This window comes from Caloenas nicobarica, chromosome 1 (assembly GCF_036013445.1).
Source record: "Caloenas nicobarica isolate bCalNic1 chromosome 1, bCalNic1.hap1, whole genome shotgun sequence".
In the NCBI taxonomy this organism is placed as follows: domain Eukaryota; kingdom Metazoa; phylum Chordata; class Aves; order Columbiformes; family Columbidae; genus Caloenas; species Caloenas nicobarica.
Window position 1 is genome coordinate 136,206,989 of NC_088245.1, and position 18,547 is coordinate 136,225,535.

At 39.2% G+C, this 18,547-nt stretch overlaps 1 protein-coding gene across 1 annotated transcript in view; it reads right to left on the reverse strand.

Moving 5' to 3' along the window:
- ROBO2 (roundabout guidance receptor 2) overlaps positions 1 to 18,547 on the reverse strand; it is a 1,119,753-nt gene that overhangs the window by 410,441 nt on the left and 690,765 nt on the right. The window contains exon 3 of the mRNA XM_065627797.1: positions 14,507 to 14,833. Within this exon, the coding sequence (XP_065483869.1) occupies positions 14,507 to 14,833 (327 nt within the window). The remainder of the gene's footprint in view (positions 1 to 14,506; positions 14,834 to 18,547) is intronic.

Sequence of the window (18,547 nt, forward strand, 5' to 3'; positions counted from 1 at the left end):
CTTGAGAGTTCATATTCCCATAATTTTAGGAAATAAATATGTTATTAATAAATTGCACATTATATCCTGTTTATTCACAAGTTCTGTATATCACTGTTAGGAACTTGATGACATGCTATACAAAACTATTCTTTTCTCATAGCTTTTAACTTCTACTTTTTACATCCATTCCTCATAATGAACCATTCTGCAAAAGTGAAATTATTTCCAAGACAGATGAAAATTAGTATTATTAAACTATCTTTAAGTATATCTGCAGCATTGGAATAAAAGAACTGCGAGAGGGGTTTGATACGACAGAAACCAAGTTCTCATTTGTTCAGTGTGCAAGTGTATAATGAGAAAAGTGACATATAAACCTAGATCTGCACATATGCACAATGTATTTATGATAACTAGTCAAAATATTTTGATGAATGGCAAAATTAGCAAGTGAATTATATAAAAAGTAGTCAAAGACAAGCTTTTATTCTAGCAAGTGGAAACAACTCCCTACAATCTGACCAAGTTGTTTGATAAGAAAATCCAGTTAAAAAAAAAAAAAAAAATCTAGGTCTCTGTCCCAAACTCCCCGTTTCCAATTTCACAACAAATGTAAAATCAAGGGATTCAGTGGAGATATTTAGAATAATGACACTGGTAGGGAAAGTAGTAATTCTCCAACAATTTGCAGATACAAATTGTACCATCGCCACCCATTTTTTGTTGCGTTTTTTTGTATGACTTTTTTTTGGGAGGGTGGGAAGTGGTGGTGTTTGCTGGTTTGGGTTTTTGTGGGTTGGTTGGTTTGCTTTTAGTTTTGTAAGATGTCCAGTTCTTAAAGGAAACCTTTTTGTTTGATTTTCTGCAATTTCTTTCCCTAGGGCTCACTTTCTGAAGAGTTTTTTTTATATCAAGTGCTCCTGGGGAGTGGGGTGCTTTTGCATCTTGCAATAAGATTGATAGAAACAAAGTTTACATTATGTATATAAGATCTATTAAAAAGGCCAAAATTCACAGGAACTAATACATTCAGAATCAGATGTTGCTTAAATGGAAAGATAATCTGAATGAAAGCATGAAGAAAGTCACCTTTTATAGTAGGTAGAAGGAGGCAAACAAAATGAAGAATATCCCTCATATTCTTAATGTATCATACAACCAATCCAAAGATTTGTCTTCTTCTCACAGTTCTGCAATCAATGTGATACATGACCTTGAACTCTGAATCTCAAAGAAAACATGACGGATGTTCAGTATTACCACCACTGACTTTTAGGCATGCATCTCTAGAAGTGGTATTTACAGGTCTGAATCAGGTAATGAAGTTGCTTCTACAGCAGAATAAGAATTGTAGATATATGCTAATTGTATTAATAGGGGCTCTAACATATGTATCTTCAGCACCTAGAGTGGCTTAAATCACATTTCCCAGATGAGTCTCCAAACTGCAAACTACTTATCTCCCCATCCAACAATCCAAAGAGTGAACATAATTTAACAAACCCAAGAACTAGACTACTTGTGGAAGACATAACTTCTTGTTGCTGATCCTAAATTTGAAATATAAAATAAATCCATAAAAATGAGAAGACAGAGTTAGAAATAATGTAGATGGAACACAAAAGCAAACACTTCCAAAAATAATTTCAAGTTAAATTTTTTTGCCATTTACTGTTTAGTAACCCAGATGCTTTGCTAGAAGAAAAAGTCATCCTGACATACCATGAAAAGGTTAATTTAACTTTCCAGTTTGCTTTAGTAACTTCTAATTTATACCTAAAATGTGCTCCCATATGAGCTTTGTTATCACCTTAATTTAAAACATTCTAAATATTCTATACTTCGAGAGAATACCGAGGGAAATGAGAGGAAAAAGGAGGAAAAAGGAGGAAGAAGGAAGCTCTTCACTCTGTGTACATGTGTCTTTTATAAAGACAATCTTTCAGTAAAGATAACTAATATCTACATGACTGAAGTGACAGTGTTACCCATACCAGATGCTTTCAACCACTATAGGTTTTCCATTACCTGTGCCTTTTTTCTCATTCTAACCAGGAAAAACAACTGTGCTTCCCCAGAATCCATGAGGGGAATGAGTCAAAGTGTTTAAGCTCTTGTGTTCTCCCAAACCATGTCTTTGTCTGTCACTATGAAAGATAGACCATTGGGCTAGGTGGATCAACTGGTGTGACCCAGTAGGGCATTCTGCCTCTGCTTCTGATGTAAAAAATGAAAGATCTCCTGAAAACTCAGATCACAGTCCCAGCTTTCAAAACTAAGAAACAACAGAAGTGGATACTTCTCAAAACCACTGTGTGACCATATTGACAGCAAAATATTTCTGCATACAAACAGCTGACAATCTGCATATTCCAAAGGCTATATGTGCCTGAAAAACCTGTGAAGAATTTCCATCATGGAAATAAATTGAAAGCTGTCCTGAAGATGCTCATTTCTTTCATTTCTTTCACAGTTATTAATTTCTTTCATATAAAATAAAAACTAAGAAATTTTATACAACTATCTCAACGGTGCTCTTCAGGGCAAAACAGGAATTCTTACATTCTATCCACACCCAAAGTTGTATTTAACATCCATCTTTGCTAAAATACAAAGTGATCATCCTCTTAGCTGTCAGAATTAGGGGTTTATAATACTGTCACTCACCAAGTGCACTACATATAGCACTGAATAACGAATGACAAAAGTTGAAGTCAGAAGGTTGCAATTAATTCTTTTGTTCTTTTCCCAAGCCTACATTCTTTTATATCACACTTGTGTGTGTGCATATATACAGCAGATGAGGAAATATTTGCGTACATTATTATCTAAGAAATAATCCAAAAGACTAACCAATGTAAATTCTTTTGCAAGTTTGCTACTCGTCCACTTAAACAAGTGATATTTTTTGCTCAGATTCCTATGTATGGATCACTGTTTTGAGATTTTAACAGAAGCAGAATGTGAGTCAGTGAAACTATTTCCTTCCCACAAGCAATGTTCATATGGCTGAACCTTGCTGGGTTGGTATTCTGTTCATAGGCTAACAGAAACTTGTTTCTTTCCTACTTATTTCATCAAATGATTTTGCATAACGGGTGGGCAAGAGGCAAGTTCAAGTCCAGTTTGTAGACACAAAGTCCTCCAGCAAGACACAGATGGATTAAGAAACTGCCAATTTTGAACACGAAAGCTACCTTCTACTTCAGAATCCAAGATTAGGCAACAAGCCCAGCAGGACCCAACAGGAAGAGCACATTACACAAGGAGAACTGGATGATGTTGAAGACTAGTGTAGGAGACACTAGATGAAGTGGAATAACAGAAAGTGCAAGGCCATATGCTTTCAGACCAGTCACAGGGAAATCTACTGTAAAGTAGAAGCTCATCTGTTACAAATTATAAAGGAAGAGAAAGATCTGCATCAAGTTACTACAGAATGACTATGAGCTACCCAACACTTTTAAGTTAAGCATGATCACAGGACTGATAGATATGGGAACAGTGAAGGTAGTTACTAACGTTAGTTCATAATGCACAGCATGCAAGTCTTGAAATATTATACACAATCTAGACATTTATGTCTCAGAAAATGCATGCAGACTAGAACAGGTGAGGAATGACTACTAGATTCAAGAAAATATTTTCTAAGAAAACACATGAGCTTCTCTTGTTTAACTTAGCAATAGCTGAGATGAGAAGTGATACCACTGTGGTCTATAAATACAAAGGAGAGAAAATAACTAAACTAAAGGAAAACCAGATCAGAAGAACAAGCATAAATAAAGCATGTTTATGTTTATGTTGGAAACATTAGAGCTGTTTTTCTCACCATTGGAAGACAAGTTCCAAGACAGTCTTCCAACAGAAACAGGGAACAGAGAGGGCTCTGGGATGAAGGGGAAAAGCAATCAAAATGCTTTGCAAAGTGCAGCTTCAAGTGTTTCTGAATGGAATTACGAGATACAGCTATGTAGAATATAGAGGACTCAGTGATTCAGGGCTCCTCAATCTTTGCATCTCTAGATCCCTTTGTACACTGGCAGACACATCTACAAGACATCAGAAAGTGACTGGGTACACCTCCCTTCTCTAACATGACGAAGCAATGTCCGAAGCATCAGTATACATTCACATTACTGCCATGTGAAAAATTCAAGAAGTGGAACAAAACCACCACTTCATTTCCCACATAAATGCCAAATATTAGAAACTTGTTCAAAGTATAACATCTGTGGGAGGACTTGAAGTGGAATCACAGAATCACAGAATCACAGAATGTTAGGGATTGGAAAGGACCTCAAAAGATCATCTAGTCCAAACCCCCTGCCAGAGCAGGAAAACTTAGGTGAGGTTACACAGGAAGGCGTCCAGGCGGGTTTTGAATGTCTCCAGAGAAGGAGAATCCACAACCCCCCTGGGCAGCCTGTTCCAGTGCTCTGTCACCCTCACTGAGAAGAAGTTTCTTCTCACATTTAAGTGGAACCTCTTGTGTTCCAGCTTGAACCCATTACCCCTTGTCTTACTGTTGGTTGTCACCGAGAAGAGCCTAGCTCCATCCTCGTGACACCCACCCTTTATATATTTATAAACATTGATGAGGTCACCCCTCAGTCTCCTCTTCTCCAAGCTAAAGAGACCCAGCTCCCTTAGCCTTTCCTCATAAGGGAGATGCTCCACTCCCTTAATCATCTTTGTGGCCCTGCGCTGGACTCTCTCCAGCAGTTCCCTGTCCTTCTTGAACTGAGGGGCCCAGAACTGGACACAATATTCCAGATGAGGTCTCACCAGGGCAGAGTAGAGGGGAAGGAGAACCTCTCTGGACCTACTAACCACCCCCCTTCTAATACACCCCAGGATGCCATTGGCCTTCTTGGCCACAAGGGCACAGTGCTGGCTCATGGTCATCCTGCTGTCCACCAGGACCCCCAGGTCTCTTTCCCCTACACTGCTCTCTAATAGGTCATTCCCCAACCTGTACTGGAACCTGGGGTTGTTCCTGCCCAGATGCAAGACTCTACATTTCCCCTTGTTATATTTCATTAAATTTTTCCCCGCCCAACTCTCTAGCCTGTCCAGATCTCGCTGGATGGCAGCACAGCCCTCTGGCGTGTCAGCCACTCCTCCCAGCTTGGTGTCATCAGCAAACTTGCTGATAGTACACTCAATTCCCTCATCCAAGTCATTGATGAATATATTGAACAGTATTGGTCCCAGAACTGACCCTTGAGGCACTCCACTAGATACAGGCCTCCAACCAGACTCCGCCTCATTGATCACAACTCTCTGGCTTCTCTCCTTCAGCCAGTTTGCAGTCCACCTCACTACCCGATCATCCAGTCCACACTTCCTCAGTTTTGCCGTGAAAATGCTGTGGGAGACGGTGTCAAATGCTTTGCTGAAGTCAAGGTAGACCACATCCACTGCTCTGCCATCGTCAATCCACCTTGTTACGTCTTCATAAAAGGCTATGAGGTTGGTCAAACACGACTTCCCCTTGGTGAAGCCATGTTGACTGTCCCTGATGACCCTCTTATCCTTGATATGTCTTAAGATGGCACCAAGGATAAGGTGTTCCATCACTTTCCCAGGGATGGAGGTGAGGCTGACCGGTCTATAGTTGCCCGGGTCCTCCTTCTTGCCCTTTTTGAAGACCGGAGTGACATTTGCTTTCCTCCAGTCCTCAGGCACCTCTCCCGTTTCCCAAGACTTGGCAAAGATGATGGAGAGCGGTCCAGCAATGACTTCAGCCAGCTCCCTCAGCACCCGCGGGTGCATCCCATCTGGACCCATGGATTTATGGATGTCCAGATTGCTTAATTGCTCCCTAACCCAGTCCTCATCAACTGAGGCAGACTCCTCCATTGCCCTGCCTTCCTCTGGGGCCTCAGGGGTACGGGGCTCCTCAGGACAGCCTCCGGCAGAGTAGACAGAGACAAAGAAGGCATTCAGTAATGCTGCCTTCTCTGTATCTTCTGTCACCAGGGCACCCACCCCGTTCATCAGTGGGCCTACATTGCCTCTGGTGTTAGTTTTATCTGCCATGTATTTGAAGAACCTCTTCCTGTTGTCCTTGACCCCTCTCGCCAGGTTTAACTCTAAGGAGGCCTTAGCTTTCCTAGTTGCCTCCCTACATCCTCTGACAACAGCCTTATATTCTTCCCAAGTGGCCAGCCCCTCCTTCCATGATTTGTAAACCCTCCTCTTCCACTTGAGTTTGCCCAGCAGTTCCCTGTTTAACCACGCAGGTCTCCTGGCTCCCTTCCTTGACTTCCTGCGCGTCGGGATGCACTGATCTTGAGCTTGGTAGAAGCAGTCCCTGAATGTTAACCAACTATCTTGGGCGCCTTTACCTTCAAGCAGCCTTGCCCACGGGATTTCCTCCAGCAACTGTTTGAAAAGGCCAAAGTTGGCCCTGCTGAAGTCCAGGGTTGCAATTCTGCTCGGTATTCTGCTCCCACCACAGGAGATTCTGAACTCCACCATCTCATGGTCACTGCAACCAAGGCAGCCCCCCACCTTTACTGCTTCAACAAGACCCTCCTTGTTAGCGAGGACGAGATCCAGCAGCGCACCTCTTCTAGTCGGCTCCTCCACCATTTGCATCAGAAAGTTATCGTCAATGCACTGGAGGAACCTCCTAGACTGAGGCTGGCTGGCTGAGTAGTCCTTCCAGCAAACATCAGGGTAGTTAAAATCCCCTATAACAACCAGAGCCTGTGACTGTGAGGCCACGCTCAGCTGCCCATAGAAGGCCTCATCAACTTCCTCACCCTGATCTGGTGGCCTGTAATAGACTCCCACAACAGTGTCACCCCTGCCAGCCTGCCCCTTAATTCTCACCCACAGACTCTCAACTCGCTCCTCAACCTCACCTGGACAGTACTCTATACATTGCAGTTGCTCTCTCACATAAAGAGCAACTCCACCACCTCGCCTGGCTGGCCTGTCTTTCCTGAAAAGGGCATAGCCATCCATGACCACATTCCAGTCATGTGAGCTGTCCCACCATGTCTCTGTAATTGCCACCAGATCATAAAGTATCACCAAAGCCACAATTAGATTTTAGTCCTCTAAGAAGAGGAACGGGGGAAGAACACACCTAAACAAAGAAAAAAAAAAAAAGGAAGAAGGATAAAGTTCTGGTGTCCTCAAACAAATATAATGATTACCAGAATTAAAAACTATATACATACATATATATATATATATATATATAAACATCCACCAATTTCACTGTAGTAATTATTGTTAATTACCATAGTAATAAACTTCGTTAGAATTGAGATCATGCAACAGTTGCAAAGGAATGGTCTGAAGTACCATTTCGAATGAGTACTGTTTTTTAAGCCTATCTGACATTGCAGAATAGCACAATGTCTGAAGCATATGTCAACAATAGCTAATATCTCAATTAAGATTCAAATAGTGCTTATAGGCTCCTGAGCGAAGGGAAGAGAGTTGTAAAAATGCAATGTTATCTTGTTCTCCTTCATTTCCCAAGTAAACTAAAAATCGGAGAAGTGTCAAGCAAAAAAAATCAAGTCAAGATGACATGCACACTAACAGATCAGCCAATAGCTGATCTCTTTCAAGGTTTCTGTGAAGTCATCAGTGACTCCTTAGCTGTTAGACATTTCATCAGGTGGAGCATTCCAATATACATAAATAGCAGGATTTGATTAAAAAAAATAAAATCAAAGGGGAAGAAGGAAGCTGATAAAAATCAAATGATGAAATGTGCAAGAAATTATTAGAAGCAGAATCAGATCGATATCTTCTAAAAATGAAACACTGAAAGTTCTCTTTCAGATGGGGAAAAAGGGTAGATCCTGGGCAGAAGAATTTAAGGAATAAATTAGAGATCCTACAGAAAGCTTCTCTAACCATTTCTGGTTGCGAGAACATATTTCTGCTACAGCAATGCTGAGGATGATACTAGACTGTATGACTACACAGTGCAGGAGAGCACATTGCAAAGACGCACGTTCTGAAGGAATTAATTCACGCAGTGGAACCAACTTGCAGCTGTTAAGGAAACTTTTCACTGGGCTGTACCCTTTTCAGCACACATAATCAGCTGAACTTAAGTGTTCACAATGAACACTCTTCTGGTAACCAAGCCTGTTTGTTTTGTGTGAACCTGTGTTTCTCTTTAGAGCTAATTGTGCTGTGAACACATGCCAAAACAAAACAAAACAAAAATAACCAACCAACCAAACAAAAAAAATAACAAAAACCCCCCACTATTGTAAGATTACAAATGACCACAGTATGAAAAGAGTAAGAAAATGAAAATGGAGAACAAGCTCTGGAGAAACCTACAGGTACTGTACAGTTTTATATTATGACTGAAATCATGTTAAATGCCTTTGGATGCACTATCAGTGTGATAGCTCTTAAATGTGAGTCATTAGCATTTTTAGCCTTGAACTAAACATTTAAATCTGCATGTCCAGGTGGAGCTCAAAGGATAAGAAATGAAGATGTAACAATGCAGTCACCTATCTACATCCCAGTGGATAATGATGGGAAGTACTGGTTTTGCCCACATTGAAGGCATCAATGCTGAAGCACAATCTTAGACAGTTTGTGAGAAATCTGTTAAGGACAGAAGATACAGTTTAGCTTATCCTGATGAAGCGCACCTCTATCATAAAAATTCTAGTTCACTCTGGATACTGGTACAAAAAAAACCCGAAACAAACAAACAAACAAATCACATCCTCTGAAATACCTGGGTTTCTTATCCCAAGTGAATTAAGAAGGAGGAGAAACACATACTCAGCTAAAAGCTAAACTAATAAAGTAAAGAATCAGAACTAATTTTTTAGCTCAAAATGAAACTTTGCAATTAGGCATCGGTCAGGTCTTGATTTAGCTGGTATGGCTTCACTTATCGGTACTGATTAACCTCTTTAATTTATAATAGTGACTGTAAGAATTAAATTATGTCCTATACAGAAATTATGTATTATGTAATGGTGGTATTCCCAATGGCTTCATCCTAATCCACAGAAATTGCTTATTGCAAGCTTCAGAAGTACAGAAAAGGCTTGAAGTGTTCCCCCCATCTTATGAAATCTTCCTTTTCCCCGATTATCTAATCAGATATGATTTTATTTATTTTCTTCTATGAGGGGAATTTTATTTTCATTAAGTGTGCTATGATAATAGTCATGGTTTGTTATATTTCTTCTTGGAGAAATGTAGAGTAAGGAAGAGTGTGATGCTTTTCAATGTCCTGATACGGCTCATCCACAGGACCACAGTCTCCAGCATTCCATACCTACAATAATTGCTTCTGTCTTGATGAAAGCAAAGGACTCTCAGCTCAGACAGGAAGCTTTTCACACTGTTGAGAAGAACGAGGGCAAGAGGGGTATACATAAATGAACAGGATGTACTCTCCACATGTGAAAGTAACCCCAAAGCAAAAAAGACCTTGAAATTACCAGTAACAGAATCAATAAAAATTTGTATATTTAAGTCATATGCTGAGCAGAAACTAGACTAAAAAAATCATACACCCACTTCACAGTCACATGCATCATGTGCTTCTCTCTACTTTACAGGTGGTCTTTACCCTGAATATCTCAAGTAAAATTATTAACTCCATTATTATGGACCTATTGCAGCCTTTTGCACATGCTCCAGCAAATAGTCATTGGCATTACAATACAAAGATGATTGCATAGCCTATATTTCATACTTCTCAACCTTTATTCACTGAATATTAAAACATGTCTCTTTTATTCGTAAAATTACTGTCTCCCATGTTTAAGATCTGGCTTATGCTTGCTTTGAAATACACCTATGACTCTTCACACTAAACTCACTGTACTACCATAACCTCTTTTTTTACAGATAAAAACATAATTCAGTTTTGGATCTAACATAAACAGGATCATTGTGTTTGGAAAGTGTTCCAAAGCCTGCTATTCAAGCAATATGTGACATATAAATAATTCAAGACCTCTTCTTTCTCCAAACTACTTCGGTTCAAGCACAGACTCAGAAAGATGGAAGCCCAAATTTATACTGCCATTACAAAATCCAATCTATTTCTGGTTCTCCAATTGAATTATGACTCAGGGTCTTTCACTGTTTTCTATTAGCACCAGCCCACATACTCCTACCCTTTGCCAACTCATGCAGAAAAGAATCTTATTTGTGAATATTCCTGAGCTTTATTTTTATATTAAAATGGCTGCAAATCTCAGCTAATCTGAAAAGCTTCGTATTTTCTTTTAAAGGAAAGTAAGGTAGAAAATTGGTCTTTTTTACCCTCCCTTGACCCCTGACCTTTGAACTACAACCTCCTTGCCACTAAAGCGTTCAACACCTCATTTAATCTCTCCTCGCTGCACTGGCACAGCACTGGAAAAGGAAAAGGGAAAAAAATAATCTGGGGACTTCATCAATTTTTCATGAATTTTCATTTAGGCCAAAGCCCCCTCTTACAGTGGTCGATAGATCAAGCTGCTGTCACATATTTAACACCTGGGGCTACAGCTGCTCTCTCTGGGGGCGGCCGCTGACTTCGGGTAGATCGGAGGCAGCCTGAGTCAGTGCGCGGACCCTCATGCTCAGTCTGTTGCTCACATGCGGCGCCCCAGTGCTTGCAACTGAAATCCTAGCTACGGCCACTATCACAAATGCGTCTCCTGATATTCCCGCTGGAAAACTCCACCACATAGGTTCAACTGGGTCAATTCATACGTTGTGAAAAAACGTGCTTTTATTTTTAAACTTCTGGCTTTCAAATATGAAAGCAATTTCATAAAAAATCAAACTATTTCAAGCCTACTTCCCTTTCTAAAATCCACACAAGAAAATCTAAGTATCAACATATTTCTAGTAATGCCAACCCTTGTTAAGTTTCAATTAAAAAATTGTAGTACACAAAAATCACAAGAAAGACATTTTACTCTTTCGAATGCAATTCTTTGTAGTTGTTTTAGGACTAGAACATTTATTTTTAATGATTTACCCATAAAACATACAAATACTACATGAGAATTTGCCACATGCACAGTGGATTTGCTGCTAGCATTAGCATTATTTTTTCCTTCTGGGAAGCTCCTACTGAAAAAAGCAACTCACACAAAGCACACCATTGATTAACGCATTAAAAGAAGAATGAAATATATTAAGTCATGTCAATCCTAAACTGTCTCTTCAAACACAAACTCCTATTTCTTCTTAAATGTCTTCTGGAATAAAGACTTTCTAAATTAAAAAGCAAAAAAATATCTAAAAGTACATTCTGCACGTGAATGATGTTTTTTAAGTAACTTCTCAAATCACAGTTCACAGTTTCACTGTCACAAAGGAATTTTTTTGAGGACATACATCGGCACAAAAATACCTGTCCTTGATTGTATGCACGTGCTCTGAATAGGCATGGATTTAAAAGTGCACTTAAATGGTTTGGATGGACTGCTACCTACATTCGTCATATTTGGGAAAGGCGTTAACTGCTATGTGATCAAAAAGAGCTTGAAGACTTCAGCAACTCGCAAAAAATCACTTCAAAAACACAAAGGGCAAAAGGATTGCATTCAAGATGAGCCACACTATGCTCTGAATCACTATATGCCCCAAATGAATTTCACTTAAGAGTTTTTCTTCTGTCTTTACACATAAATATGGATACATCAGATTTTTCAATCCCAGTGTCTTCGTGGCAAGTGCACACGGACAGGGGAAAGAAAAATAGAAGAGAATGAACCACAGTTAACATTGTTTATCATCTGAATGCATAAGCGTGAACACACTTAAGAGATGTATAAAGCAAATAAATATGTCTTCACAAACCCTTCAAAAGTTGCAAGTGAACATTATTGGCGACTAACAAGTTAATAAGCAAAGTAAAACAATTACTGATTCTTTCACAGCAGACTCGAGCATTTTAAACCCATAAAAAGCAGCAGTTTGTCTTTACTGGCATAATTTCAGGCCACCTACAGTCAGATAATAATCCAAAACCCCGTTGTCAGCAAAGGACAACCGTCCTTTTTCTGGTGATGAAAGCAGCTTGGCTTAGTGTGGAAAGAGCAGTTTTCAACACCATTATAGATAGCGCAAGCAAGACCCGACCGCATGAGGCTGTGCTGGCTCCCACAGATGGGGCTGCAGCACACGGGCAACTCCAGAGTTTTCAGCAGCAGCTGAGAACAGGTGAACGAGGCCTCGCTGCTGACAACAGGCTGTCAGCAGCAACTCATTTCCCTAGTGGGCCAACAGCTGCTGCAGACCTGCTCATCTTCTTCAGTACGGAAATGGTGGCATTAGTAAAACAGTGAAAAGCCTTAAAATAACTGTTCTCTCAAAGTCACACAAGAGCTTGATTTAGAACCAAACATCATATTAAAAAGTGTTTCAAAACTAAGGGAAACAGGGTAGTTTTCCTACTGTTCTCCAAAGAATGCCTTTGATATGCATCGAGTACTGCCACATGTTTTCAAAAACAGGAAACATAAAGCCAGCAGAATCTCTAAAATTAAGTAAACGAGAAATGTACATATTATTTACATTTTTTTCTTTGATTAATATCTTCCTGTAATCACAGCCATGGTATCGCTCAAGAAAAGGCAAAGTACTGTTGGAGTGCAACGGGAGCGCCTGCTATTAAATTTCCCATTTAATTGAGGAATTTAGTCAGCTAAATTTCAAAGCAATGAAAACAGTAAAATAATAATGTGTCAGATGCATGCTGCTATTGCAAAAACTTTGGCTATGGTTTCAGGCCTCAGGTTTTGTGTTCTACGATCCTGCTCTAAAATACCTCTGACAATGAAACACAGTGTTATTATTTTTAAAGTCATCTTCTATCTCACACACAGTTCATGCATGACCTGCCACCAGCTACAGTGTTTAAAACAGTTACTCCAGAGACTGGGGATATTGTAATAAGAGCCAGCAGTCACTGAAGTAGGGATCAGTAAAAACTAATGAAATACACAGTACCTTTAAATTTAAAAATAATGAGTCACTTTAACTTGACTCGAGGTATAACTTGAAGCATCTTCTGAACTTTGACAGGACATGTCAGTCTCAACAGGACTGCAATAAAGATTTCAAAGTGTTTATGCTTCTCTCACAGGATTTCTCAGATAGTTTACAAAACACATGTACAAAGACAGTCATAATTTAATAAATTTATCTAGTCATACTCACCCAGATTCCAGCCTTCCTCAAATCAATTGTCCTCTGAATTCCTAAATATCTAACACAACTAACTTTCTGTGATGCCTTTATTGGCAGATACGTATTTACTCATACCTTGAATGTGTGCCAACATTGTTTTCATTTTTCATTTGAAACAGTTCTGAATCTAGATTTTGACAAGTGAAAGGTAGTGAAAAAGTCTGTTCTACTTAACCTATACCACCATCTAAATATTTCAAAATTTTCTGCAACTTCTGAGAAGACTGAAGCCTCAAGATCACATAATATTAGCTATACAAGTCTGCAGACTGCATCAGGAATAAAGATTTCTCTTCTGCGTGTGTTTGGTTGTTTTTTTTCCCCTTTAAACCAACATATCTTTGAATACGTACTCAAATCCATTATTTATCAACTAAGCAATACAAGTTTGTGCTAAATCCTTATTTCAAACACATTTTACTGAAACTACTGCCAGATGAAGAATTGTTGGGGAGGAAAAAAAAAAAAAAGTGAAGTCCAGCAAAAGAACAACATTTTTAAGCCTACTACAATACACCTTTATGTGAAGATACACAGCTACCCTTAGTTGATAATCTGAAAAGATTAGTATTTTTCAACTCGTATTACCAAGCGGCAAAAACTAATATACAACATGTTGTATTTTATGTATGATGAGCTTGTTTGCTATGTGAATATAATGAATGTGTCTGCTAACGCTACTGGAAGCAGATCATGCATTCGGGTGGTCTCTGAAAGAGCCGTGACGGCTCCTCTGTTAAGACAAAGACAATCGATAAAGAATAAGACTGCTCTGGATGATATGAGAAATGGTCAACAATTTCACTTGTCATTCACATAATGAATGAGGCCCGTATCAAGTTTGTGATAGAGTAGCATATATTGAGTTTTCCAGCAGTAGAGAACATGAGTCACCAAGAAGCTGTCTGCTGCTGTTGAGGTAACAGATGACTAGATAAAGAAAAACAGACAGTGCACCTTATATTAAATGACAGGTATTTTTCCACATTAGTTTCAGTATAACCAACTTTACTCATAATTTAAAAATTAGATTATTCTTTAGAGGAAGATTAGCCTTTGTCTATGTTTGTGCCAATCATGATTACACACTGGCTAGAACCTTGCTTCAGTATAAATCATGTATTCCGTATGGTCACCGCTACTATATAAATGCATGTAGAAATGCATTGACGAAGAGCTATAGCTAATGACAGAATGCCATAGCTATTTACATTTGTTATCTTCTGGACTGCTGACTGTGTGCAAGTGCTGGATGACAACATAAAAGCAACTATAAAGCTTTACAAAATGTTAATTACATAAAACTACTCACATGCAACTTCCAGAGATGCGTTCCGACTCACAGCTTCTCCAAGATAGTTCCTTGCTACACAAACATAACTTCCTTCATCAGGTTTACTCCTGCGTCCATGCACAATACGTAAGAAAAATAAAGATCCGCTGGGCAGCAGCATGCGATGGGAGCGCGGATCATCCTTGTCCGTTTCCACTCGCTCTCCATCCTTGTACCACTCAATAGTAGGAGTTGGCCGTCCTTCAGCTTTACAGTTCAGAGTTGTTGGCTCTCCTTTGGAGACTATCACATCTGAAGGATGCTCAACAATCCGTGGTGGAAAGTCCTCCTGGCGAAGTCGGGATCCTAGAGAAAAAGGAAAGAGGGAGGAAAGAACAATATATTTTAACTTCAGGCTTCACAAAGACTTCTCATCACTTACTCTTTCAATGCCACAAAAATTGTCAAATAAAAGAAAATATGAAAACTTGTACACATCTGATATTGTCTTGTCTGATAACAGAAACTGTATCAGAGACTTTCAAAGCTAAACACCTGAGTTGGACTACAGATATACACTTCTGATTATCGAAACCAGACTAGGCTTAAAGAAGGATCTCTTATCCATATATACTTAACAAAATCTTTTCCTTGTTCCAGTAATCTTTCTATTTACATTTGCTTCTAGATATCTGTGGGCTTCCAGATTCCCCTTAGGGCTACTGCTCTGCCATCCTTTCATCCACCAGACTCAATAGATGGATATCCAAAAGCACTATTTTACCACCCATCGATTAACAGTTCTTTGTATTTTATATGTATGCTTTGTATCCCTTTTATAGAAGCAGCCCAGGTATGGAAACAGAAGGAAAACCAAACCAAACCAAAAAAACCTCACCAAAACCACACAAACAAACACCAAAAAAAAAAAAAAAAAGAAGAAAGAAAAACACCAAACCACAACTGAAACCTGAAAAGTATTCCTTCCTTCAAAAATTTGTAGTACAACAGTTGGCAAATTCAACTGTTTGAAGTGTCTGAAGTCATTCATGAGCTCTATTTTTTATTTGGAAATCTCAAATGTCAACTGCACTTCAGAAATGTTCAGTGGATTGCAGGCACATACACACACATACACAAATACAATAGAGGCACATATGCATCAGAAAGTGCATTGCATACACCAGTGTCTCTGCAAAGTCCATTTTCCTTCACCTTCTCTCTGCATTCATCATTTCCTTGACATTGCTTTTTGGCGTCCACAATCTTTTATTTGCAAATGTACTTTCTAATCTATTGGCAATATCCCTAAATTCCTGTCAATGCCGCATTACAACCCTGGTTATATGGTTACTGAGAGTTCCAGCATTTCTACATAGCACATCTTACCAGGGGTCTGGAACCTTGGATTACCCCTGAGTGCACTCCAGGGGCTCAGTCGGAGTGCAGCATACATTGGAAGGAATGTGGTTACAGGCTTTCCACTTTTTTTCAGTACTAAGCATTAAGTAGAGATATGAATCCCTCTATCACTGGAAAGTAATATAACGCAAAGTACCTTCTTCTTTCAATTGCCCTCCAGAATACTATTTTTCACTTTACAATACTGATGACGAATATGCCATAGTTAAGCCTTCATAATTATCAGAACTACTAGGTATAGATAACACTGACGTTTCTGAAATAATAACTTTGCGCCCTCTACAATAGCAACTTTGTGCCTTGCCCTGTACTTTTCTGTGCAGCCACTTTCACACACTGTTCTTCTGCCCTTCTGTAAGTCCTTTACATTCAGCTGCCTTCTGCTGCTTCCCTGCCCTGGGCAGTGGGAACCTGAACACTGTCTTCCACCTTCTCCAATGAAGCCTTACCCTGTCACTCAAGTCCTGGAATAAGGAAGAGTAGTGCTGGCAAAGAGGAGACCCTATGGAAGTAAGGTATGTGGAAGAGATTGGTGCTGGGTCCACCACCCTCGAGAAAGTCCCAATGGCAACCTTACATTACAGCCTTTACCATGTAACACAATTTCACCAAGGTAAGTTACAGCATCCCAAACCTCCACTGAATGCTCATCAAAAAAATTTACTGACATTACAACACTAGCCAAATTCTGCAAAACCCTTTTTCTGAAGAAGAAAATAATTCTTTCACAATTGTTATGCTCCTCAAGTACAGCTATTAACAGAAAATTGTACAGATGATCAAATGCAAAAATAGTGTCACTCAACAAAAAACCAAAGTCCAGCAGCCCTATCTTCAGCATCAATTATTAAGATGTAGTGTATTTAATTAGACTACATTAGCCTAACAAACAGTTTTTTCTGCAACAAACATGTTCCAGTAGTTCATGCCTCTACATTGCTTCTCAAAAATGAAGTCAGTTCTCCTAATTGCTAGCACAAATCACCTTTTCTAGAATGGATCTTGAAAATTCTTTGAGTGGAGCTGCCACGTTAGTACAATTGGACTGCACTTCTTAAGTATATGGTATATCAGCTTCCGCAGGTTAGTGAAACATTTTTCTCAATTTTCTGATCGGCAGTTTTGCTGAGTCATAAAAAAGCAATTTAACATCACTATCTTAATTATATTCTAGGCATTACATATTTTAAAATATTGTCAATGCCTCGTTTACTCCAAAAGTTATGAGGAAACGAACAAGGATCCATTCTACAGAGTGAATCCACCTTTGACTTCTGTTTTATTAATACTCAGGTCATTAAACTAAGGCTTGCCATACCAACAAGGTGTTACATCACTGCTGCACAAATGGACTCTTTCAGCAGCTAACAGGCTCTATTATGACTACAGCAAAGTTATCCATAATCTGTGCTGCCAGTACACAGAAAAACCCACAAACAACTTATACCTAAGCACAGATAAACTTTGAGCACATTTAGAAAATATTTTATTCTCCATTCTGTTAACAAAAAGACATTTAAAATCTAACAGCAGAGTTTGCAGTTAAAAAGTGTCTCTAGACCCTGACTCCATACACATTGAAAAAGACTAAAATCACCATTTAAAAGATTAAAAATTTCACAGCACATGGGATGAAAAAGCAAACTTCATACACTGACTAGATATATATATATAATACTCTCCACATAAGTCTACGAACTTACTTTGTTGCTTACTCTCAAAAGAAACAAAAACCCACGAGTTGTTTCAAGAAATTCCTACTAACAGTATCAGTAAGAACACCAAACCTGAGGTGTTTCTAAAACTTTAAAGAGCATTAACTCAGAGAACAGATACGACTAAATTTTGATAAATGGTTAGCAGTGTGAAAAAAGTAGTAGCAAAAAATGCAAAATGCAAATCCAAAATATGATTTTACATATATACAAAGTTTGTTGATAATGTTCAAAAGTCAAAGTAGTACCTTCTTTAGAGAATCACAGGCCATGTTCAATCCTTCAAAATGAGTTTTTTCCCATAAAGAGTTAAACCTTCCACCTTATACAGCCCAATTCAAAACCTCTCCTCAGGTCATAACAGGACTTATTCTTCCTCTTTGTTACTGATGTTTATCACAAAACTAATGTTTACCCCACTTTATCCTAATTAAGCAATTTGTGCTCAAGAAAGAGTTGAGATGTGGGTAGCAGAGACCATGCCAATCAGCAAGGAGAAAGGCTCAAGTTGTGTTTTGAGGGGGGCTCATACCAGGCATTCCTGCTATGCCTGCGTGTACCTTCAGCTATCTCCTGCTGCAAGTTATTTCCTTCAACACGCACTTGAGAGGGGGGAAGAAAAACACACACAAGAAATCTATCCTGGAGCACAGCAGACTCCCTCATTCAAAAACTTAACTGAGCACCTACAGCTATTCCAGAAGGATACTCCGATTTAGAAAGAACAACTCCATTGCCTCTCTTCTGGCAGACACAGCCACTGTCGACATGCCAGAAAGTGAGAGCCCCAAATGGTGTTTTCCTGGTTGAGTTCTGATTCTTCCACTGTGACTCCCCTACCCTCCCCACACCTCCCAATACTCTTACAAGTGCAACCTAATTCAGAAAGAGCAGAAAAGTCATTAACCCCATGAGCTAACTGGGCAGAAGATGATACTTTTAC